The 26,226-nt window shown below is 39.2% G+C and overlaps 1 protein-coding gene across 9 annotated transcripts in view; it reads left to right on the top strand.

Annotated features, from left to right (window-relative positions):
- Window positions 1–26,226, top strand: part of DLG2 (discs large MAGUK scaffold protein 2) — a 1,188,444-nt gene that overhangs the window by 740,215 nt on the left and 422,003 nt on the right. For all 9 annotated transcript variants that reach the window (XM_075198643.1, XM_075198642.1, XM_075198647.1 and 6 more), the window contains one exon: window positions 22,288–22,412. In XM_075198643.1, coding sequence (XP_075054744.1) covers window positions 22,288–22,412 — 125 coding nt within the window. The remainder of the gene's footprint in view (window positions 1–22,287; window positions 22,413–26,226) is intronic.

Here is a 26,226-nt window from a genome sequence, read left to right as displayed (position 1 = left end):
TGATGTCAGGCTTTCGTCATGGCAACTGTTCACTGAGATTCGGCACAATTATAGCCTGGAGCTCTATTCCTACTATTTAAGGCACCTATTCTCAGCACCCCTTATTGGAGCAAGATATCAGTAAAGAGCATTTGTTGTATGAACTCCATTACCAGTGTTGCTGTACTTTTGCACCCTTCACCATCCTGGTATTGCCAACCCTTAACCTTATCTTGTGGCACTAGATTATCCTACCTGTTGGTCTTAGGGCCATCTCCACCTGCTTTCCAGGGAGGATCTTCTGGTAAGAAAACTTCATTCTCTACTGTACTGTTGCCTAGATCCTGACTTCATCCAGCCATTTTCCTTATCCTCTAATCCTCGCTTGGAACAACTCAGATGAACACTTTGGCCTTTGTTGATTCCGGACCTGCTGCAATTTTTATGGACTTTTGAAAATGTCTTCTCCAGACAGGTTTAATTAGCATTTCAAGCCATTGATGGTAGGCCATTTTTTTTCATTAAGAACTGGTGCACGGGCAAATTAAAACTTGGAGCAGTTCTTGCAGATGATCATGTTTGCAGGTATTCATTCCTGTCACTTCCACATTGTGCTCTAGTGCTTCCAGCCTCATTCTTCCTTTTCAATATGGAGTCTACTCTGATATTCATGATAAGCAACAAACAGAAGTTCCACGACCTTACAGACCATGAGACGGTGCTATTGACCTGTTGTCAGGGTCTAGTCCTCTGCATGGTAGAACCTAGAACCTATCTGCAATCTGAGCAGTAGAACAAGCAAACCTCCCATAGCGTAAAAATCCTAAATTGGGACATGTCCACGACCCCTCCAAAAAAGGTGTGTGACTAGTGCATCTGTCTATGCAACCCCAGATGCCTTCCAAAAACACCTGTTGGAATGCCAAGCACATAAGAAGCACCTGACTCTGGTGCACATGGAACCATGGTGATCGGGAACATACCTGATCTTGGTACAAACATGCCGAACATAGGTCGGAGGGATAGTCCACTCACATAGGGACTGTCCTACCGAAATAGGGATGGTCGGGAGGTATAACCAATGCCATGAAGAATTAGATTAAGGGGTGCCTAGAAAAAGGATTTTTCTTTGTTAAATAGCAAAACAAACTCTAAACTCTAAATCCTCTTTCTCTGATTACTGAGCTGTTCCATCTTCTGCAAGAATCCACAATCATTACGTAAGTGGATTCGTGGGAGCCTGTAATATAATCTGCCAGTTTGTAACATCTGCGGAGAGGACATTATTGTCTCTATTTAGACTTAGGAGTGAAAGGGAGGAAATTTACACTGAAGACGTGATGCAGTGCAAGGAGTAGAAATGCAATCTTTTCGATGCAGATAAAATCCTGTCCTTTGCATATCACGCACATACTGGGCAGACCCCCTCCAACCTCTTCCTTGCACTTTCTATCTGGATTTGCTACCAGCTTTCCAAGGCTTTGCTAGCTATATCCCTAGATATATGCTGGATCTCCTGATTGACTACCTGGATGATATCCTCATTTATTCTAAAGAATGTCATTAACATCAAAATCAGGTCAGTTGAATCCTTCAAGAGCTAAGGCAGCATTGATTTCTTGCAAAAACTGAAAATTACCAATTCAAACATAAGGGAATTCCCATCCTCGGATACATCATTTCTTAAGAGACATTTCAGATGGATCTTGGCAAAGTCTTGACAGGCCTGGAATCGTCTGCTGCTATTCTAAAAGGATATCCCTAATCATTTCACTCAACAAGTCTTCCTCTAAGCTTCCGGTCTGGACTGTAGATGCTCCAAAGGCTTGTCTTGGAATCAGTAGTGGATCTATTGTTCACTGTTGTAGCTCAATCTGCTAAAATAAGCTTAAAAAGTGTTAAACCAGTATTATTCTTTGGCTTATGTAGGGGGGATCACAGCCACCTGGTATTCCTCAAGCCATGAAATGCTGCACTGTAAGATTCTAACAAAGTGTCAGAAAAACAAACCTGAAGTTCGTATAACCTTTCAAAATGTATATTTATGTATATTATTAATGAAGTTTGACGACTATACCAATGTAAGGATGGGATGACCCTCTGGGCCCGATTCATCAAGACATGCATGCTGAGCGCAATGTGTGTTTTCTTATAAAATGCACATAAATTGGGGACATGTACGCCCAAATTCAACAAGGAGAGGATGGATGTCAAGATAAACGCGTATGATGAATACTGGTGTTTGTCCGCTCTATTCTACTAGAGAAGACACTGCAATATGTCCAATATATATGTGGAATATAAATTTGCAAAACAGCGCACAGAAAAAAACCCCACTATTCTAATAATAATATATGCATTAATGATACAACATTAAAAATAAGATGGTTTTTTTATTAAATACATTTTTAGTATATTATGACTGTCTACTGTACATAATATACATTTTTTACAGTTGCTCCTGCTAGCAAACACATGTAATAGCATGCATACACAGCTGTCATCACAAGTAATCGGGAGTTAGACTAGACCTGTAGGCGGAGCAGAGGTACACCCAGAGTTTGAACTAGAAGCCGCTGCGTGCGCACTAGATTGTCTCGCCATTACTGTACATTGACGATGGGCAAACGCCCCTTTCTCCACCCTGTTCCCTCCCTGAAATCCTAGGCTGTAGTAAGTGTTTCTTTGTACTTGAAAATGAACTGAATGTGGCTGCGTTTTGTGGAGTATAGTCCATTTTTGGACTTGCGTAGATCGATTTTGTGGATTCTGAGCACTTAATCTCCGCTTATGTCCCTTGATGAACCAATCCCTCCGTGTTTAACTCCTTCCCCTGTTTTACAATTTAATGAGGCATAGTTGTATAGAAAAGAGGACAGAATTCTAAACAACTGAGTTCAGGTGGTTAATACTTATTATATTAGACTTAAAAATTCAGAATTGTTGTGCTGTCACAATCCCGCAACTCAACTTAGCCTGCGTGACGTATTTGTGACAAAGGGTTAATCAAAAACAACCACCTTGTTTGTTTAAAAATTATTGAAACTCTTTGCCTTACCAATTATGCCACCATCAAGGTTTTTTATGAAGCCTTCGGTTCTCCCTGTAAACTAATCTACTTTCATCAGAGTTACCATAAACCAAATGATCTCCTCCCCTTACACAGAGACATTATAAACCAAATGACCTCCTCTATCTATGTAGCGTTCTAAAACCACACTGGCATATGAATTTGTAAGAACACAGAGACATGAACTTGTTAAGTGTAATTTAATATGGAATATAAGTCCATGGGGTAAATGTATCAAGCTGAGAGATTTCCAGTGGGTTTAAAAAGTGGAGTTGTTGCCTATAGCAACCAATCATATTCTAGCTATCATTTTGTAGAATGTACTAAATAAATGATAGCTAGAATCTGATTGGTTTTTCAAACCCGCCCAAAAGCTCTCAGCTTGATACATTAACCCCCATGAGGCTTAAAATGAAAAACAATTACAAAAATGACATACAAAGATATAACACAATAGTTTCTTGTAAAATAAAAATAAATAAAACCGCAGAAATGGTGAATTCATGAATAATTTGTTTTCCATTTGCTGGGAGAAGCAGGAATAATGGAACACTTATCAATGTTAACTTGACTCCCAAAAATGAAAATATACCTATAGACTATAGTCTCCACATAGAGCAATATGGTTGGTGGATAGCCTGATCCTGGGAGAGTGATATACTGTAGTAGTGGTATTGTAATTGACCAAATAAGTCATTTTCAGCAACTGATTATTTAAAGAATAAATTACTTTGAGGATAAAAAACAAAACCCTGTTGGTTTACAGTGCAGTTATCTCATTTTTAAAATGGGTTTTCTTCTTCTCCTTACTTTCCGTGCCCCCTAATGAACAAATAAGCACATCATGTGAAGCACCTGAAAAAGGTTTAAGTAGAATGACCATAAGCCTGGCAGAATTCCTTGAAATTCCGCAGTCTCCTGGACATTCTGGGGGAGTAGAGAACTGTGCCACTAGCTTCATGGTAGCAGGTTATATTAAGTGGTAGAGTTGTCAGACTATGCTGCATTGTTTCACTCAAGACAGAGACTAGCCTTGCAAAGCAGTAATCTACTATTATCGCTCCTGGGCCAGTATCACAGATAATTTTATTCATAAATGTGGGCAATAAGTGATTTTTTTGTGGTAATAAAAATAATACTTATTGCAGCAATGGGGGCAATAATCTTTAGTGGACCCCTATATACTTAAAGAAAGCAACCAATATTTTTAGCATAAATAAATAATAATTCCCCTGAAGAAAATGCTATTGTTGGCTGAAGCACTGGAGATAGTATTTAGGTGTTTTTTTTTAACCTTTATTTATTGAGTTTTTTGCATAACAAGATGAAATGGGGAGATGGGAAAAGGGTACAAAGGAAAAGAACAGATTGGTTATGGGGTACAAAGTCAAATTGGATCCAATGACATTCACCTGGTACACAAACTTGCGTGTCACAAACAGGTAAACCTTTAGTTGACTTTCAGTGATATGAAGGATGGTCCAAAAAGGAGTAGAGATGAGATAGGTGATTTGGAGGAAAGGAGAGAGGGAGGAGAGGGGGTCGGGGAAGTGGTGTTTTAGTAGAGGATAGTGGAGGGAGGGGAACCAGAATGAGTACGGTGAACTGTAACTGAGGTTTATCTTACGGATCATTAGCGAAATACGAAGTCCAGGCATTCCGAGTGGAGGAGGCGGTTGTGGATAATACTGGGAATATGTTCCATTTTCTGTGTTTGCCAAACTTTAAGAATGAGTGTTTGCATGGTGGGAGGGTCAGTGTTTTGTTTGTTTTGTTATTCCATGTCTTCCCCTTTTGCGATGTTGTACACCTATTCACATGGATAAGCACATGGCGTCGTATCACATGCTACAATCCTTCAAAGTCCATGTATATAGGCACTTGCATGATGGGTGCTGTAAATGCGTACGGTGGGAAAAAAGGTGCCCTTGTGCAATGAATATGTGATGTATCTCTGCATTTTTTTATGGTGTGTAAATGTCCCTTGTGTTGGGCTGCTGCACAAAAAGTTTGGTGCCAATGTCATAGAAAGTTTCCGAAACAAGAAGTTTTCTGTCTTCTTAGAGAGTCAAACATTCTCAAGTGCTTTCAGGCATGATAGAAAATCTATATGTAACCCTTTATGTAAAAGCTATCTTGCCTTGAGTTAAACGTTTGATCTCCGTCTTGGGACAACATAAATTATTGCAATGATCCTTTCAGCTTTACAGTAATTATCAAAGCAAGGTTTTGAAAGTAGATAAATAGCTTAAATGTATAGTTTCAAATGAATCTACTGTAAACGGAGCTCTAGCAATGGGTATTGTCCGCTGAATGTTATATTCAAAATCACATTTGCAAACAGAATAATTGAGAGTTATATAACTGTGCAAATCCTAACTTTTTCTTTAATTCATTTTGGAGCTCACTATTTAGACATTGTATATTTTTCCTTTCACAAATCATGGTAATTAATTAAATCAAAGCTTCTTAAGGATAGTATTTTAATGTATCCATAGCCGTACTAATTTCATCATCATCATCTATTTATTTATAAGGAGCCACAAAGTTCTGCACTCATATGAAAAACAAATCATACATAGAAACAGAACAAGGACATATAAAGTTGACAGAGAAGCTACAGACACAAAACTGAGGGTAAAGAGGAATGAAAGCTTACAATCTAGAGGGAGAGGTTTATGATGAGAAAAAAGGAACCAGAGGAATAAGGTTGTAACTGATGGTGGGAGTAGGATAGGTAGTAGGTAGGATGGGCTATAATGAAGAGGTGGGTTTAAAGAGAGCACTTAAAAGACTAAAGGATGAAGGACACTATATTTAGGCAGGGTAGAGCGTTCCATAAGAAGAGTGCACTATAGAAGAACTCTTGGGTGTAGGAGGTGGTAATTGGAGAGATGGGAAATGCAAGTAAGTGGCGTATCTAAGAGGAAATGAGGGATATTATGTTGTGACGAGGTCAGACATGATTGGGGGTGTTGTTGCTGAGGGCTTTGAGGGTTACAGTGAGTAGCTTGGACTTGTGAAGGTGTGGGTAACCAGTGCAGGGATTTGTAGCGAGTGCAGCAGATGTGGAATAGGCGAGAGGGAGACCAGTTTTGCTGTGATGTTTAGTACAGATCAGAGAGGTGATGGCCAGACAGGAGGTGGTGTAGTAGTCTAGACCTGAGATATTGAGAGAACAGATAAGAGGGTATAGACAGACAGGAGGAGGTGCAGTGGCTCATGTGGGACTTAATAAGAGAACGGATAAGGGCTTTGGTAACATCTTGGAGAAGAGGACATATTCAAAGGAGGTGTCAAAAACACAGTGCAAGGGGCAGGTTGTATTAAGTGAAGCTGGGGGCTGTGTCAAAAACAACACCTAGCCAATAGGCATGAGGAACTGGGGAGAGTGTGATGTCTACAGCGAGGGGGACTAGAATGGGGGTATTGACACTGGAAAAAATCAAGACAATGTACTCACTTTTAGAGATATTGAGCTTTAAGTAGGCTTTGACATCCAAATAGAATTGGCGGAAATGCAGTTGAACACACAGGATAAAAGAGAAGATGAGCCAAAGTATATTTCTTGGATTGGTAGAGTGCCCTCAGTTAAGATGAATATTCTACTAAGGATTCTTTACCTCTTCCAGACCCTCCCTGTACGAGTCCCATCACCTTTTCTTAAAAACCTTCAGGCAAGCATCTCACAATTTATATGGTCCGGCCGACGTCCTAGAGTTCGCCTCAGAGTTCTGTTTCGTCACGCCCGTAACGGTGGATTGGGGCTACCGTACCTCCATAAATACTACCTGGCGTCTCACCTCACCCAAGCCGTTCTCTCTCATTCTCTCCCCCAAACTAGGCTTTGGGTCGACACAGAGGCGGACCTCCTCCAGATGCTATCCCCCAGTATTTTGTTCTGGCTAGATCCTAAGGATCTTCCCCCTCTGCACGCCCTCCCCCCAACAGTTCGTTTTTCTATAGAAATATGGAAATATTGCACCCGCACTTTTAAACTTTTGTCTAATCCCAAGCAGATGTTCCCTCTGTGGCATAACCCCTCCTTCCCTCCAAGGGTCAATCCCAAATCTTTCTCCCAATGGACAAAACGGAATATTTTGTTTCTTTCCGATATTGTCCCAATGTTTTTTTTCCAACCTTTGCTGATCTCCGCGAGCATCTCCATCTCTTGTCCTCCGTGTTTTATCAATATCTACAAATTCGTCATATTTTCTCCACCTTAATAGACCCTCGTGCTCCTCACAATCCCTCCCCCCTAAAATCCTTCTGTAAAAACAAAACGTCTTCTAAAGGTTTAATATCCACTTTTTACTCTCTACTAATGAATCACAATTTACCTGACAAGGAGGCTCATGAGATCCGCTGGGAGGAGGAGATGGCTGAATCTTTGGATCCTGAGGAATGGACGGAGATTCGCGAGGCAGTCGCCAAATCCTCTATCTGTACACAGATAAAAGAAAACTCCTACAAACTCTTATTCCGTTGGTATTAAGTCCCATCCAGACTGAAAACAATCTATCCGGCAACCTCTGACCTCTGCTGGCGCAACTGTGGCCAGCGTGGCTCCCTGTCCCACATCTGGTGGAGTTGCCCAAAAATCATCCCCTTCTGGAAGGAGGTAGCTGACCTTATTTATAAAGTAACTGATCTAAGATCTCCATTCCATATATCTTACTTTCTCCTTCCCCGGCTACCTCCTGACACCCACAAAATAATGTGGTTACTCCCGGGCCATATCCTGACCGCAGCCAGATGCTTAATAGCCAAGAAATGGAAGCAACGAGAGAGCTCTTCTGTTTCGTAACTAATTCAAAGTGTTTGGTATATACATAATCTAGAGCACATGACTAGTGTAGTTAATGATCGCCCTTACAAATTTCTCTCCACATGGCATAGATGGCAAGATTACTTCACTGCTACACATTCCTCTTCTTGAAAAATGAAAATAACGATACTTCAGTAATTGCTTGCGCTGAGTCTCACTAGGTCCTGTTTCCCCTTCCTTCTTCCTTGTTCTTCCCCCTACTAACCCACCCTCCTTCCCCCCCCTACAATCTGTCTCCCCTCTGTTTTCCACTTCTCTTATTTCCTCTCCCTCTCCCCCTCTCCATTTTCCCTCCATGGTACTCCGGATATCTCGTAACCATAACTCTTGATTTTTGTTTACCTGTATGTTACCACTTCATTTGTGGTGGTTCTAAGTTGTTTACCTCACCTGTTTTACACACTCTCAATGTTAATACTGTTATGAGCTGTATGATTATAACATATACTGTACCGTTTATTTTTGACAAAAATCTGAATAAAATATATTTTAAAAAAAAAAGAGACGATTAGAGGTCAGGGGATCAAAGGTAGATCCGGGTATATTTTGTATGTAATTTTCTCTGGTTGCTGCAGCCAAAAGTACGGAGAAAATTGGCATTTACTTGATATCAACTTGAGAGTGAGTGAGCATAAACTAAGCTGTGAGCCATCAGAGCTTTAGACCGTTCAAAGAGCTAGTCTGACATGATTCAATTTAGCTCATTAGAATGTTTAAATGGCTAGACCAACCTGTAGCCAATCAGAACATAATAATTTTGAAATGACTAGACCAACCTATAGCCACTCAGAGCATTAGAATGTTTATGTGGCTAGACCAACCTGTAGCCAATCAGAACATTAGAATGTTCACATGGCAGGACTAACCTGTTACCAATCAGAACATTAGAATGTTGAAATTACTAGACAAAACAAGGCAGCACAGTGGCCTAGTGGTTAGCACTTCTGCCTCCCAGCACTTGGGTCATGAGTTCGATTCCCAACCATGGCCTTATCTGTGTGGAGTTTGTATGTTCTCCCTGTGTTTGCGTGGGTTTCCTCCGGGTGCTCCGGTTTCCTCCCACAGCCCAAAAACATACTGGTAGGTTAATTGGCTGCTATTAAAATTGACCCTAGTCTCTCTCTCTCCCTGTCTGTGTCTGTGGGTGAGTGTGTGTCTATATTAGGGAATTTAGACTGTAAGCTCCAATGGGGCAGGGACTGATGTGAATGAGTTCTCTGTACAGCGCTGCGGAATTAGTGGCGCTATATAAATAAATGATGATGATGATGAAAACGGTAGCCAATCAGAACATTAGAATGTACACACAGAGACAACTACAATAGAAAGATCAACCACATGCGTTTGTGAGATGTGCTTCTATGTACATGCACGTAACTTATTTTATAGTAGTTTTAATATTACTGGTGCATGCAGTCTGTCACCATTTTTCCATAGAACATCCTCAACATTTCTGTGGGACATCCTCAACATTTCTGTGGGACACAAGAACCTACGAATTCCTCTGTCCATAAAAGCCGTCCTGTTTTTGTAAAACAACCAAAGAATGCAATTCCCTTTTTAATCTGGATGCTTCAGGAATCTGAATATTAGAAGGGAAAAAAGAGCAATGTTTCAAAATTCCAGCAAGAAAAACTGGTACTGTCTTGGAAAAACTGGGACAAATACTGTTGATCCCATTTCTGAAATATAATTATTTCTAAACTCCTAATGTTACTGACCTGCAGAATGTTAGGTAGCAAACTTGTTTAGAAGGTAAACACATAAATAAACACGATACAACGGAACAGTCCTATCAAAAGTAACTAATGATAAAACTTATTCTCCCAGCAGAAAGCTCATTAGCACTAAATCAAATGTACCTAATTCACTAGATGGTTGCATCAGGACCTGAGGATACATTGTGCATCACCGTAATGCAACAAGCCCTGTAGCCTTATACAGTTTAAACTCCCACATAAAATGACTATACTAATCCTGCTCCATTATTCATTTCAAGCCTATTCCTTATAGTTTATGCATTTACATTTTTTACATTTAAATCTTTGACATTCCGTTGCTGCCTTTTCAAGACGAATGTTTTACTGCAACTTCTCTTAACATTTCCATCTTGTGAGTTGTTAATAACCCAATTGGCATGTAAAGGTGACAGATTATCTTTAATCAGGCTATTTGTAAGGAGCTATAACCATTCCCAACTGAATAGATAATCTCCTGCCTGGAATGTGGGATTTATAAAATGATGTTATGTAGATTACTGCATCTCTAGGATCATACGGCACAACTTGAAAGTACAGGGAAAGGCAACGTGTCGTATGCTTTGATGTGTGCTTCTTGGAATGGACAAGCGGTAGTGGTGATCTTCATGGATGTGCCAGCCCTTAACCCAGTCTTCAACATGGAGATAGCATTGAAAGCATAGGCAAACCGAGGGGGGAGGGCTACCTAGTGCCTGGAAACCCCCCTCCAAGCCTGGGGCACTGTAATTGAGGTGGCTGGACCCTGCTCCCACTTCACACGGCTCTGCTTGATATATACTGTGTTATTAGAATTTAATGAAGTATTCCTGTGATACTGGGCTGGCCCACTTTCCTAGTACCCTGTCTTTCTTTACATCATTCAGTAGAGCAGGTGAGTAATGGATAGATCATCTCAATAAGCGGACAACACAAAAATATATAATAGAGCAAAACAACAACCATTTACAAGCTGCATAATATTAGGGCATACGGAGAAGATAATTGTCTGAAAGTCAAAAAATAAATCAGGACTGTGTCACTTTTGTGTGTTTGAGTGCTATTACCATAGGCAAACCGAGGGGGAAACCCCCCTCCAAGCCTGGGGCACTGTATAATTGAGGTTGCTGGACCCTGCCCCCGCTTCATACGGCTCTGCTTGAAAAGGGAGAATTACGTGCACCTAACAGTAGTGCACGCAGCGTTGCCCATGTATATTATGGGGATAGGAAGAGTTGGAGAGCAGCCAAGCACTGCCTAATATTATAGCCACGCCCCCATGCATGCTGGTCACGCCCACTGGCGACGTGGTGTGGAAACACCCCCTCTACAAATCCTGCGTTTGCCCCTGGTTGAAAAGGGATTTCCGCATAAGAGCTAATAGTGAGGAGAGGTGGATGTTCATGACTTGGCGGTGTCTCTACAGGACAGTGTATATTTTGGTGATTTACTGCTAACTCTCTATTAAGTGAAACTATATGAGGCGAGGACCTGAAGAGTATCCACGTTATTAATAACTGTTTCATACATTCATGAACTTTATTTATTTGTCCCTATAGTGTACTTTAGAGCGCTTGTCAGTTTCTCGTTTTGTTCTGTTTGATTTATCTTCCTCGGGGCAGCTTGTTTTATGAGCGCCTGTTCGACCTAGTGATATTTGCTTATATTGTGTCATATGCTGGTGATTACCCCCACATCAGAATACCAGCTAGTCCCGGATGTCCTTGGATCACGGTTTTTGTTAGGGTTAACTGTGTTCAAATTAAGCCTATATCAGTTAATAGTATAAAAAAAAAACCTCTGTACATCATTGGCACATTTCAGTAGGGTGTCAGTATCTACTGTAATCATTTTTCAGGTTTGATCTGTGCATGTGAGTACTGTATGCATGTGATTACTAAAGCATCTACAACCATCACTTTGCGTAGAAAAACCTGTAGACAGCCTGCATTCTTCTTATGAAGTGCTATGAGGTTTTTTTGCCTTGACTTTAATCATTCCCCTTAACTTTAATATCTTAGTGAAGTTTCTGACGGTCAAAAGTCCAAGTTGGAAATGTTTAGATATATCTTTATAACCTACCCCTGCCTTGTAAAATTCAATTATCTTTATTTTGAAGTCTGTACACAGCAGCATAGAGGTCCTCATGGTTGATATGGGTAGGTTCTGCATCCTCAGAGGTTAGAAGGGTCAGAGTATTATTTGAAACTGGAACTTGCTTCACCTGGCCCTGGCTTAATATAACCAATACAATGTTTGTTTTCATTTTCTTAACTGTACTAGTACAACGAATATGATTGGTTGATATTTGTTATGGCATATTCCTATAAATTGCAATATTTTATTAAATAAACCCAATGCATACAGCTAGCAAGAGGCAGAATTCATTCTAGAAATCTTGGGGTGCTATGTTTAGGAAAGTTATTTACTAATTATATTAATTACATCAAAACATCCACTTCACACCAGTAAACTGTGATTTTTTTCTTGTAAAAAAATTACTATATTATAAACTGTACTTTGTATACAGCTAAAGTAATCCTATTAAACATAGAAAGCACATACATAGAAAAGGAATTAGATTAAAAAGAAAATGTTTATTACATCCACAGATGGTATGGCAACGGAAGCTCTCATGAGACCAATACGTGCATTTTAAATATAAAATCACTGAGCTTTAAATAAACAATGATAACAGATGGTAACTTACTTTATGATAATAATCTGTTTAAATTATCAATGTTTCTCACTAAGGAGTTTATTTTGATTAATTTTTCAAGAAATAAAATGTTAATGTTAGTAATAAGTCATAATGATATTACACAGTTGAATAGAGACATCATTTGTTTAAATTCAACATTTCATAAATGACCCCTTCAATTGCACTACCAAGATCCAGGGGTCAATGAATAAATATTTCTAAAAAGGAAAAGTGGAGCTGTTGCCCATACCAACTAATCAGATTCTTGCTAACATGCATCTAGTACATGCTAGAAATTAATAGCTAGGGGGTTATTCAATTGCTAGCGAGTTTGGAATTTCGAGAGTGAAAAGTCATTTTTTTGCTATTGTACCTTATTTTCGAGCGTGAAAACTTCTCACGCAATACTAATCTTTTTTTTTTTTTTTACCGAAACGGTGTTATCGCGCTCCAAGCGTTTGTCAATGTTAAAGTATAGGCTGGCTGCGAACCCTTAGCGGAAAAAGCTATTCAATTGTTTTTTAACGCCGAGTGTGAAAAAGGCAAATATGCTGTTTTATCTCACACCTCCGTGGTCTGCTCAAAGAAAATTTTTTTTTATTAAGTTAAGAAAAATATACATTAAACTGAGAAAATAGGTGTAAAAGTTCATAAAAGTAACCTAAAAAAAGAAAGGTACTAAAAAAAGTGTATAATAATTAATAATGTTTGGAAATTTCCCCCTTTAGAAAAAACCATAGTGGTGCATGTATTTAAACTTTTTTTATATGATTTTTTTGTTTTTAAGGGGGGGGGGGGTGGTTGTGCCAAAAAGTATCATGTTTTTTTTTTGGTTTTTTTTAAAAGCAAGATCGTTTGCTCCCCACTCTATTTAGTCTTCGCCCTAGTGCTGGCAGGCTATTGATGTGTGAAAAATTTGACGTAGGGTTCCCCCTAATTTAATTGAACCAGTACTAGGCAAACCAGCCGGGGTTATAGGCACTATAACGGGGGGGGGGGGGGGGGAACGCAGTTTGGGTCCCACGGCCATAATGACTAAACACCCACAGAGTGTTCAGCGCTGGCCTGGGTTCCCTAGGGATTGTGGTCCGCTGAAAAATGTAAGCGGGTCACCCCCCTAGGGACACCCAGGCCAGTGCCGATAGCACTAGGGCTCTTCCTACTACCCCTGGGCTATGGGTAGTAGGGTAATAAATGGGGATTTTGTATGGAAAAAAACAAAAATATTTTTTTTTACTTGTGGAACTACATGTCCCAGCCAGCCATGTTGTCCTAAATAGTGTGGGCATGCTGCTACTTGTCTAACTACAAGCACCAGCGTACCCATAGCACCCAGGGCATGTTTGCACTTGTAGTAGAACCACAAGTGCCAACATGCTCTTACACCCACGGCTGGCTGTGATCTGTAGTTCCACAAAGCAAAATGTTAAATAAAAGCACAACACCCTCATTCCAACCACAAATCTTTATTAAAAATAATAAAACCCCAAGAAATACAGTAAACACCCTCATGTACACCAAAGATTTTAATTAAAAAAAAAAAAAATACTCACCATGGACGAAAACCTCAGTTTTATGATGCTTTACTTACACACACTCATTTACGCAAAGTCCCAACAAATATTTTTACCTTCGAAGAAAGGTCCGGCTTGCCCAATGCCTAATTCTGCTGTACGGGGGGGGGCATTGTTGCTTGCAGTGCTGGGGCCCTTCTTGATTGCAGTGTAGGGGCCCAATCTCCTTTGCAGTGCTGGGGCCATTCTTGATTGCATTAATTTACTTTTATTTTTTTATAGTAAAATGAGTGCCTTAACCATTTCAAACTCGCTAGGACCAATAATAGAGTGCGAGGGGGTACATGCAAAAAAACAATTGAATTGAGGGGGGGTTTTTTTAAACGCGCGCTCGAACAGGAAAAAACTTTTAACGCGTCTCGCTAACAATTGAATACCCCCCCCTAGAATCTGATTGGCTGCTATGGGCAAAACCCACACTTTTTCTTTTCATAACGTTTGATACATTTACCCCTCAGTCTGAAACTTACCTTTTCATAATACCTAATGAGGCTTATTAGGCAAGACAAGCCCTACAGGAATTCATGTGGTCAGTATTATCAAACTATTTTCGACAATATAATTCAGAATTGCATCCTTCAGAAGGGTTGGGTGCAAAATCCCAACGAAAGAAATACCGTCACTTACGACATGAAAATGCTGACAGGGTAAATGCCGACATTTCCATTTGACCTACACTGAGAAAATGCAAACAGTGAGATTGCCGACAGTAACAATGTCGACAATCACAATACTGACATTAAAAGAGCAATGCCTGTGGGTAAAACAGTAATAAATGTTAAAACTATCTCCCCCCCTCCACAACACCTAAAAACCTGTGCTGGATTCCGGCAGACCTCGCAGCAATACAGCCGGCAGACCCGCAAGTCGCCATTACACACAGGGTTAAAAAAAAACATCCGTTCATGACAGCAGGGTAAGTGTCGGTATTTGTCCTGTGAAAAATTAAACCGCAATCGCTTCTGAATTCCTTCAAATAATTTACCAGCGACAGAAGTCAGGCTTAAAGGTCTATAATTGCCTGCTTCCAATTTTTTTCCAGTTTTAAGTATTCTTACCACATCTGTTTTCTGCCAATATTGTGGTATAAACCCAAATATGATATAAGAAATAGTGGTCTATTAGTTACCAAACTAAGTTCCTTTAGCACACATAGGTGAATGTCATCTGGACCAGGTCTTTGTCTGTGTTAATCCTAATCCGGTTTAGACATAACTCCTCACGTACAAGCAACATTTAAAAGTGTACATAGGCTATTACAATACAACCTATTTCCCGATAATTTTTGAATGCAGATGAAAAAATATCTATATAAAAAAGATTATCTTATTTATTATTATTAATCTTCTACAATTATTTTTCTTAATTTTTCATTTAGTGGCCCAATATTATGTATTTTATTTTTGTTGCTATTTATGTACCTGAAATACATTTTGGGATTAAACTTGCAATGATTTGGAATCTGTTATTCAGCTTCAGTCTTTCCTAAACTGATTTCCTTGTATTGACCTTGTATCCTGTGTATTTCCATAATGAATTTTCAGTCCCTTCTTGTCTTAGTTTTAACTTTTTGAGTGCACAACTTCCATATTACCTCCAGTATTTTCTTATGTAACCACATTAGTTACATTTTATTCCTATAAATGTGGATGCCGTATGATATGTACCTGCAACAGTATTTATTTAAAATATTTTTTACAAGCTTCTTATATGTGATTGCATGTATACCTGATATAGCTTCTGAAACTCTCACATTTCACACTTCCCAATATGTCAGGAACAATGCAGACAAAAATGGGCAACAATTGGCTATGCCCGAAACCCATAACCCTCTCCTCTCTGTGTGCTATGTACACACCTCTAAATTGCCCAATCATCACCGAAAGTCATAACTGTCCTGAGAAAGTTGGTACTATTGGGGGAAAGGGTGTATGCGTCTATATGGGTGAAGTGATTACAAGCACTTTTATATAAAGACACTGGCATTTTAGTAGAGATGCTCAGGCTCGGTTTCCCGAGAACCAAATATACCCGAACTTAGCAGATACCTTCGTGCTTTTTCGGATTTGAAAAGGAGGCAAAACATCATCGTTACGTCGTCGGATCTCAGATCTCGCGGTTTTTGGATTCCTTTTTAAGATCCAACATAACGGTGGGTGGGAGGATGGGAGGGCCCAAGGACACTACCATTTTGCACCATTTTTCTTTTCTGCCACTGCTGTGTGCCAATGTGCCCTAGATGCGCTAGGAACTACCGTGTGTTTGTGTCATTGCTCTGTCGCTTACCATCCAGCCAGGTCGCTGCAGTCTTTGTCCAAAAGTGTATTAAAATTATATTGTGTTCTGTGAGTTGGTCAAAATTGATTGCAAATTACTTGAAATTATTGTTATTGAGGTTAATAATAATGTAGGAACAAAAAAAAGAGCAAAATTAGGTGATTTTAGCATATTTTAGGATTTTTTCTAAAAATCCAAAACCAAAACACATGAGGGCGGTTTTGCCAAAACCAAAGCACAAAGCTAATCCAGATCCAAAACCAAAACCAAAACCAGTTCACAGGGGCCAGTGACCATCTCTACATTTTCGGGTCATAGATTCGTCAGTACATTATGTATTGTGGGTAATGCAAATTGCAGAGGAAAAAAAAAACAATTTTACATCAGCATACTTACACCTTTCTGTAAATGTCCATCAAACCTTGGTATGAGAGACTTTATCTAAATAATCAGTATATGTGTATTAGACTCATCCCTGTATCAGTGAGTTCTCTGAAGACACAGTTACACTGTATCAGTCATCTGCATCCCACGCCAGCTCTGGGAATAACTCATGCGGAATCAATAGTTTTGAAAACAGTGATGTAATCAGTTTGATGCTAATCTGTAATGAATTGGTAGCTATGTGGGGAGATCCCAATCTCTGTACGTTACTTACAATGGAAATAAGCTGAGAAGCTTAGGTTATTAACATTTTATTAGACAATTATATTGTGTTTTGCCATATTACACTTTGTTTTTGTGGATCTAAATTAGTCTTTGTAGATTTTATCAGCGTTTAGCTTTTCTGTATGTCTGCTCTATGGAATGGATAAAATGTATTTTTCTTTGTCATTCAGATGAAATAAGTTTGTTTTGCACAAACCGCATGCTCCTGAGTACTGAGTGCCTCTCTTTAGGTCAGCCCATTCATATCATCTTCTACAGTATATTTCTTTTGAATTCAGTACACTCCTTCTTTACATATAATTGTATAGCTGTACAGTGGCTCAGTGGTTAGCACTTCTGCCAAACAGCACTGGGGTCATGAGTTTAATTCCCGACCATGGCCTTATCTATGAGGAGTTTGTATGTTCTCCCTGTGTTTGCGTGGGTTTTCTCCGGGTGCTCCGGTTTCCTCCCACTCCAAAAACATACTAGTAGGTTAATTGGCTGCTATTAAATTGACCTCAGTCTGTGTGTGTGTGTTAGGGGATTTAGATTTAGCGGAATTAGTGGCTATATAAATAGATGATGATGATGATAGCTGTGAATACTTTAATATAACAAACTGGGACAATCTGCCAGTAGGGTGCATCTAGGCATATCACATTACATACATGCAATTTAATAACATCTTAGAGCACCACTATCATAGTTATAATGATAAATAATATATTATACATTACAATATAATAATGCATTGGGTTGTTAGCACTTATTGTAGTTGCTTTTGTCTCAGCAACATCTGTGTGCAAGTGACTTCCAAATGGGTAGGGATAGAACTATCTTGTCAGTCAGAGTATTTTACCATTCGCAGGTTTAAATTAGCCAATCAGATCATAGGATGGTTCCCAGGACTAGACCATCCTGTAGCCAATCAGAGCACTAGAATGTTCACAGTGCTAAATCAACCTGTAGCCAATCAGAGCACTAGAATGTTCACAGTGCTAAATCAACCTGTAGCCAATCAGAGCACTAGTATGTTCACAGTGCTAAATCAACCTGTAGCCAATCAGAACACTAGAATGTTCACAGTGCTAAACCAACCTGTAGCCAATCAGAGCACTAGAATGTTCACAGTGCTAAACCAACCTGTAGCCAATCAGAGTACTAGAATGTTCACAGTGCTAAACAAACCTGTAGCCAATCAGAACACTAGAATGTTCACAGTGCTAAACCAACCTGTAGCCAATCAGAGCACTAGAATGTTCACAGTGCTAAACCAACCTGTAGCCAATCAGAGCACTAGAATGTTCACAGTGCTAAACCAACCTATAGCCAATTAGAGCACTAGAATGTTCACAGTGCTAAACCAACCTGTAGCTAATCAGAGCACTAGAATGTTCATATTGCTAAACCAACCTGCAGACAATCAGAGCACTAGAATGTTCACAGTGCTAAATCAACCTGTAGCCAATCAAAGCACTAGAAAGTTCACAGTGCTAAACCAACCTGTAGCCAAGCAAAGCACTAGAATGTTCACAGTGCTAAACCAACTTGTAGACAATCAGAGCACTAGAATGTTCACAGTGCTAAACCAACTTGTAGCCAATCAGAGCACTAGAATGTTCACAGTGCTAAACCAACCTGTAGCCAATCAGAGCACTAGAATGTTCACAGTGCTAAATCAACCAATAGCCAATTAAAACACTAGAATGTTCACAGTGCTAAACCAACCTGTAGCCAATCAGAGCACTAGAATGTTCACAGTGCTAAACCTACCTGTAGCCAATCAGAGCACTAGAATGTTCACGTTGCTAAACCAACCTGTAGACAATCAGAACACTAGAATGTTCACAGTGCTAAACCAACTTGTAGACAATCAGAGCACTAGAATGTTCACACTGCTAAATCAACCTGTAGCCAATCAAAGCACTAGAAAGTCCACAGTGCTAAACCAACCTGTAGCCAATCAAAGCACTAGAATGTTCACAGTGCTAAACCAACCTGTAGCCAATCAGGGAACTAGAATGTTCACAGTGCTAAACCAACCTGTAGCCAATCAGAGCACTAGAATGTTCACAGTGCTAAACCTACCTGTAGCCAATCAGAGCACTAGAATGTTCACGTTGCTAAACCAACCTGTAGACAATCAGAACACTAGAATGTTCACAGTGCTAAACCAACCTGTAGCCAATCAGAGCACTAGAATGTTCACACTGCTAAATCAACCTGTAGCCAATCAAAGCACTAGAAAGTCCACAGTGCTAAACCAACCTGTAGCCAATTAGAGCACTAGAATGTTCACAGTGCTAAACCAACCTGTAGCCAATCAGATCACTAGAATGTTCACAGTGCTAAACCAACCTGTAGCCAATCAAAGCACTAGAAAGTTCACAGTGCTAAACCAACCTGTAGCCAATCAAAGCACTAGAATGTTCACAGTGCTAAACCAACCTCTGGCCAATCAGGGAACTAGAATGTTCACAGTGCTAAACCAACCTGTAGCCAATCAGAGCACTAGAATGTTCACAGTGCTAAACCAACCTTTAGCCAATCAGTGCACTAGAATGTTTACAGTGCTAAACCAACCTGTAGCCAATCAGAGCACTAGAATGTTCACAGTGCTAAACCATCCTATAGCCAATCAGAGCACTAGAATGTTCACATTGCTAAATCAACCTGTAGCCAACCAGAGCACTAGAATGTTCACATTGCTAAACCAACCTGCAGACAATCAGAGCACTAGAATGTTCACAGTGCTAAATCAACCTGTAGCCAACCAGAGCACTAGAATGTTCACAGTGCTAAACCAACCTGTAGCCAATCAGATCACTAGAATGTTCACAGTGCTAAACCAACCTGTAGCCAATCAAAGCACTAGAAAGTTCACAGTGCTAAACCAACCTGTAGCCAATCAAAGCACTAGAATGTTCACAGTGCTAAACCAACCTGTAGCCAATCAGGGAACTAGAATGTTCACAGTGCTAAACCAACCTGTAGCCAATCAGAGCACTAGAATGTTCACAGTGCTAAACCAACCTTTAGCCAATCAGTGCACTAGAATGTTTACAGTGCTAAACCAACCTGTAGCCAATCAGAGCACTAGAATGTTCACAGTGCTAAACCATCCTATAGCCAATCAGAGCAGTAGAATGTTCACAGTGCTAAATCAACCTGTAGCCAACCAGAGCACTAGAATGTTCACATTGCTAAACCAACCTGCAGACAATCAGAGCACTAGAATGTTCACAGTGCTAAATCAACCTGTAGCCAATCAGAGCACTAATATGTTCACAGTGCTAAATCAACCTGTAGCCAATCAGAGCACTAGAATGTTCACTGTGCTAAACCAACCAATAGCCAATTAAAACATTAGAATGTTCACAGTGCTAAACCAACCTGTAGCCAATCAGAGCACTAGAACGTTCATAGTGCTAAACCATCCTGTAGCCAATCAGTGCACTAGAATGTTCACATTGCTAAACCAACCTGTAGACAATCAGAGCACTAGAATGTTCACAGTGCTAAACCAACTTGTCGCCAGTCAGAGCACTAGAATGTTCAAAGTGCTAAACCAACCTGTAGACAATCAGAGCACTAGAATGTTCAAAGTGCTAAACCAACCTGTAGACAATCAGAGCACTAGAATGTTCACAGTGCTAAACCAACTTGTAGACAATCAGAGCACTAGAATGTTCACAGTGCTAAACCAACTTGTAGCCAATCAGAGCACTAGAATGTTTACAGTGCTAAATCAACCTGTAGCCAATCAGAGCACTACAATGTTCACAATGCTAAACCAACCTGAAGTCAAGCAGAATATTAGGACAGTCACAGCTCGAAGTTTAACAGACCCAACTACCAATATACCAATTGCAATAAAAATATCAACAAATGTAGTGTATATGTAATTATTATATGTCATATTTACTCATTTCATAGATACATCCATAGTTGCATGGCTATGAAGTTTTAAAAATCCAAATTCTTGAATTCAATCTCTTCTTACAGGGTCCTCAGGTGTTAATTCAGAGAAAGACAAAACTCTGTGAAAAAAATGTTGCTGACCCCTTAAACTGCAATTGCATTATTTCCCTGGATCAACCACCCCAATATACAGAATATGATAACACTGTTCCATTTCTGAAAAACTGTTGTATTATCAGGAGCAAAGTTTTCACAAACAAGTCTACTATGCTGTGTTGGACTCACTTTAAAAACTGTTTTTTGTCGTCCTTATATTTAGGATCCATACTAGTCTAAAGTCTAAGAGGTTTATCAAACCGCAGGTTTAAAAAAGTGGAGATGTTGCCTATAGCAACCACTCAGATTCTAGCTGTCATTTGTAGAATGTACTAAATAAATGATAACAAGAATCTGATTGGCTGCTATAGTCAACATCTTCACTTTTGCAAACCCAAAGCTCGCTAAAATTCACCCCCTAAGATACCATTAAATTCCCTCCATAAAGCATTTGCGAATAGAATAGGAGTAAAGGTTCCTATTAATGCTAAGATTTAACAGTCAGGTCTATGATTCAGCCCAAATCTTTTAGGGTGCATATTAGTCCAAATCTATCAGAGATCCGGGCACTCAGTGGTTGCTGGGTTACACCATGTATGGGAACTTTCATAATCTTGTTTAATATCGACATCAGCATACATTATATCACTCAAACACTGCTGTGTGTTCGAAGGTGTGAGTAAAGCTGAATTTGTGTGGAGGGGTGTTACTAGGGACTTTCCTCTTCCCTTAACTCAAATAATACAGAACTTGTGGCTACAGTTCTTTTAAAGTAGGATTAATGCAGGGGCTGTGGAGGGTTGGGGCTTATTATAATGTAAAGCAGAGTTACTGCATGGGAATGAGTGGGAGGGGCTTAATGGTGGGTGGGTGGAGCTCATGATTTAGAAATTCTGTTATGTTACTAAAGGATGTAAAACTTTCTTAAACAATAAAATAAAGTTTGGAATTTGTAGGAACAAATATGCAAATAAGTAACTAAATTTTTGGTCTTTTGAGAGAACAATTTTTATGTCAGATGTCAGCTGCTTATTTGCATATATGTGCATAGGGAGTTCCTGAAAACCTAATCTTTTAATTATTTCAGTGAGGCTGCCTATCCAGCATGCCACTTGCTGAGCAAAAATACTTTACCTTTACTGATGAGCTCCAAGAAGACTGGAACAGTCGGTTGGATCCCATCCCAGCTCAGGACTGTGTCATGCTTTGAATGCCCATTGAGCATCTAGTTAAAAGGCCACCATGTACACTTTATACCCAGACATTGTTGCTACAGAAATGGAAACAAGTATATTACTAGTATAATGCTGACATTATAACCTTTATTAAATGTTGAGCTCTAAACTGAGAAATTACACTAATTTGTTACATTTATCAATATATTGTGTAGTTGTTTTAGTAGCCGTACAATGCTACATAATCTACTTTGTTTCTGGTTTTTTTTCATTCCCCAGGGGAATTCAGGTCTCGGATTTAGCATTGCTGGAGGAATAGACAACCCCCATGTTGGAGATGACCCAGGAATATTTATTACAAAGATTATACCAGGTGGAGCCGCAGCAGAGGATGGAAGACTCAGGTAAGACGAGTCAACCAGCTGTTCTACAGCTTCAAGAAAGTAATTACACTCAATATCCCAAGTTTCTGGAAGATACCAAAATGTTCCTCTCCAAAACTTGAAGGCCACCAAAGAAGGATGATTTCAAGTACACATTGATGGCTAGCGGGATTACACTAGTTGACGAGTCGTACAAGACACAGTAATTTGTTTGGTGTACATCCAAACCCAATATTTATACTACCAACCCAATGTTTAACTCATATTGTAGTGACTTCTTATTTACCTATGTTAAGGCAATTCTTGACCTTGAAACCAACTACCTTCAGCTATCATATGTGTCCTTTACTGATCGATCAGGAGTCCAGAAATTATGACATACGCAATTGAGGTCAAGTTAAACTGCACTGATGCGTCTTTAATCAAAGAGCTTTTTATAGTCAGATCACAAAGCAAGATAATTCTGTTGATTATCCTATAACATGTCCATATATTAAATTGTTTATCACTTCTGTGAGGAAACACCTCCCAATTGTGGTTGGAACAGTTAGAACATCTTATGGGTGTAACATCTTGTGATATGTCTGATCTCGCATCTTGACTGCAGGGGTAGATGTTATCACCTTTCAGGCTTGTTCCTGTAACAAAGATCTTGTGACATTCTTGTCACCAAACTTGACTTGCTTATAACTGTATTTTTCAATTTACGATATCTGTGCATACATATAAGAAATCATATATCTGAATACATATATTTCAACACACACATTATTTTATAAGGAATCGTATCACACATTATTCCCTTACACCTAACATTAAGTGTAACTATAAGCTGCACACAGTGGTGGCAGACATTTCTTTGGTCTGAGCCAATATTCTAACTACTACAGAATATTTCCCAGAGTGCTTTAATATATCACAGCAGCCTAGATCCCACCAACAGGAGAACCACCCTCCTAAAACACGAAGGCCAAAATTATTGATGAAACATTAAGCGCTAGATATCTGTCATAAGGATCATCCTTATGACAAACATCTAGCGCTTAATGTTTCCTCTTTAATTTTTGCCTGAGCCAATATTCTGCCTATGACGTTCCTAGTGATTTTATAGAATATTGGTTCATCCCATTCTAACAGCTGAACGGAGAAGAGACAGGGTCTGATATAGAAATCATGGATGTCTGTGGGGAGCCGCAGGGCTTGTTCATCTCTCCAAAGTGGATGGCAAAGCAGGAATGAAGGAAAGTAGAGTAGACATCTGCCTTTCAAAAGACAGCCGCGTTCAGAGCATCCGCGTCTCTCAACCGAGATCAAGAATTTCTATAGGACATTTCGTGTTAAAATCGTTACACGGGGAGTTAGTTTAACGTCTATGTGCACGTAGCATTATTACACATTTGCACAATGTTTGTAATCAATTCCCAATAAATTCATTGTGTAGAGTTTCATCTTGAAACATTCTTTTAATAGAGTATATAGCATTGTCAGCACTATCTACTTTTTCAACAAAGTTTTGAATTTCACTTTAAATTTATTTCTAATTATGTTCAACTTCTTTATTTATTCAACAATACAGCTAATGAGTACCTGGCAGCTTATATGACAGTCTGATAAATGCAAATGCTTTCTAAAATCTGTTAATGCGCACTTATCCTGCCAAGAAAATTAATTCAGGTTAGATAATTGCATTTTATTCCATGCGGAAGTCTAAATTTGCAATTATTTATTTATTTTGTTACTACGATAATCAACAAAACAGAGTTTAAATGCACCAATCGCAATTGTTTCAGTATCTGGACATCTTTTCCAAAATTTAATGTCATTATCCTTGGCATTTATTTAGCATTTTTAGAGCGCTTTATGTGTTTGGAAATATAATTTTGTTCTTACAAGCAAGCTATGGTCTGCATCCATATTTATTTTGTGTCTTGCGGAGATTAGCTGTGCTAATTTATCTACATTATTAAAATAAACATGGAGAGGACAAGCTTGGGTGAGCGGAAAATGAAAACCTTTTTCCTGACTTCTTAAAAAAAATCTCAATTAGCTGTGGCCAGACCCTAATTTGATTGTTTTATGATGATTTGCATTTTTTGTATAAAATGTTATTTATTAATTTGTTTTTCAAGCCTTTGTCATTTCCATATGTACAGATGTATCAACCAGAGCACAATTTAACACACACTGCCTAATGGTTTGCATGTATTTTGCCAAAGCCTGCTCATTGTTCTGTTAGTACGTATAAGACAAACCGGCTCCTCCCAGTTGTGTGACATCACTTAGTTCAAAAATTGTGTTCCGTGAAGGGAATGCTCAGCTGAATCAGTGGAGGCTAAGGGGTATATTAACTAAACTGCAGGTTTGAAAAAGTGAAAATGTTGCCTATAGCAACCAGTCAGATTCTAGCTATCATTTATTAAGTACATTCTACAAAATGACAGCTATAATCCGATTGGTTGCTATAGGCAACATCTCCACTTTTTCAAACCCGCAGTTTAGTAAATCTAGCCCTAAATGTAGAGAAGTCATTAAACAACTTGATTTCTCCACGTAACCATAAAAGCTCTTACATAAATTGGCTGCGCATTTTGAGTACCACGGACACCAAACCACATTGGGTAGTGTATTAGGGAAACTACCATTGATTAGGAACAAGTGCAGTTGAAACAATGTCTTTATTATAGCATAATTAAGAAACTACTTAGTAGGTCACCTGTTTTAGCATAGTATGCCATTTATAAGCTCATCGTGCCTTGGATAAGAGTCTGAGCATTTCCTTGTTATCGTTCTTCATCTGCTGTTCCTTCTTGTGTATGCTGTTATAGAAGTGGGAGGAGTAAGAAAAACCTGTAGCCAATGAGCTCTTTAGAATGTTGAAAGCACAAAGTATTTCAGGAGGTGAGTGTGCTGATCTTGCCTGAGGCGGTGACCTGACTACTTTTGTGATTATTTTAATGAGGACAGAGCCGTACGGGGTCAGTGTCATGATGTGATGAGGGGTATGAGCAGGACTGTCCACGGGTAAAGCAGCGGGGATACATATATGGATGGGACTATTATTGTAAGAGCTTACATTATAAATAAACTTTAAATATTGTGGTGTGAAAATTGTTGGTTGTTTTATGTTTCAACTGTAAAAAAGACTAATCAATTTAAAGCTCTCTACATGTTTAATTTCACAACCTGAATTAAAACTGCCAACATATTACACAGGCATTGTATATCTGGTTATTCAATTGTAACGGCGTGTAAAACGCGTTGTTGTCATCGTCATTATGTGCTACAGGGAAAGAGAGTGGCAGCCCCCCCCCCATACAAACTGTTCTTCCATGTGCTCAATCATGTTTGTGTGTCAAGAATCAGCCCACAAACATTTCTTAACTGTGAATGTGAAATGCGTTGTTGTCATTGTCAATGTCATCTTCATTGATTATTGGGGACACGGATTCGGCTGGACAGCTAATATTATAACACATAGGAGGTAAAACGTGAGGATAAAACAAAAGCTTACACAAAAGGATGTTAGTAAATCAGTATAAGCATAAAAAAAGATGGCATAGGACAGCTACAAAGGAGATAGACAAAGTAGGTGAAACGCGAGACAGAAGTAAGACATGATCCTGCCCATGAGAACTTACTGAGAGCTGCTAAGTATGTGGCCTGGCTCATAAGCACACTCTGCAACTTAAGTTTGGACCTACAGTATATTATTATTATAGTATGTCAAGATGGAGTCATGTATTACACAGACTGATATTAAAAAAGAGGAGAGAAGCAAGCAGACGCTTTGATTATAACCAGAAAGAGAATAGACCCAGTTTTCAGGGAGCTCAGC

The sequence above is a fragment of the Mixophyes fleayi genome, chromosome 2 (assembly GCF_038048845.1).
Source record: "Mixophyes fleayi isolate aMixFle1 chromosome 2, aMixFle1.hap1, whole genome shotgun sequence".
In the NCBI taxonomy this organism is placed as follows: domain Eukaryota; kingdom Metazoa; phylum Chordata; class Amphibia; order Anura; family Limnodynastidae; genus Mixophyes; species Mixophyes fleayi.
Note: the sequence above shows the minus strand (reverse complement) of the source record. Positions and strands in the feature narration are given on the sequence as shown.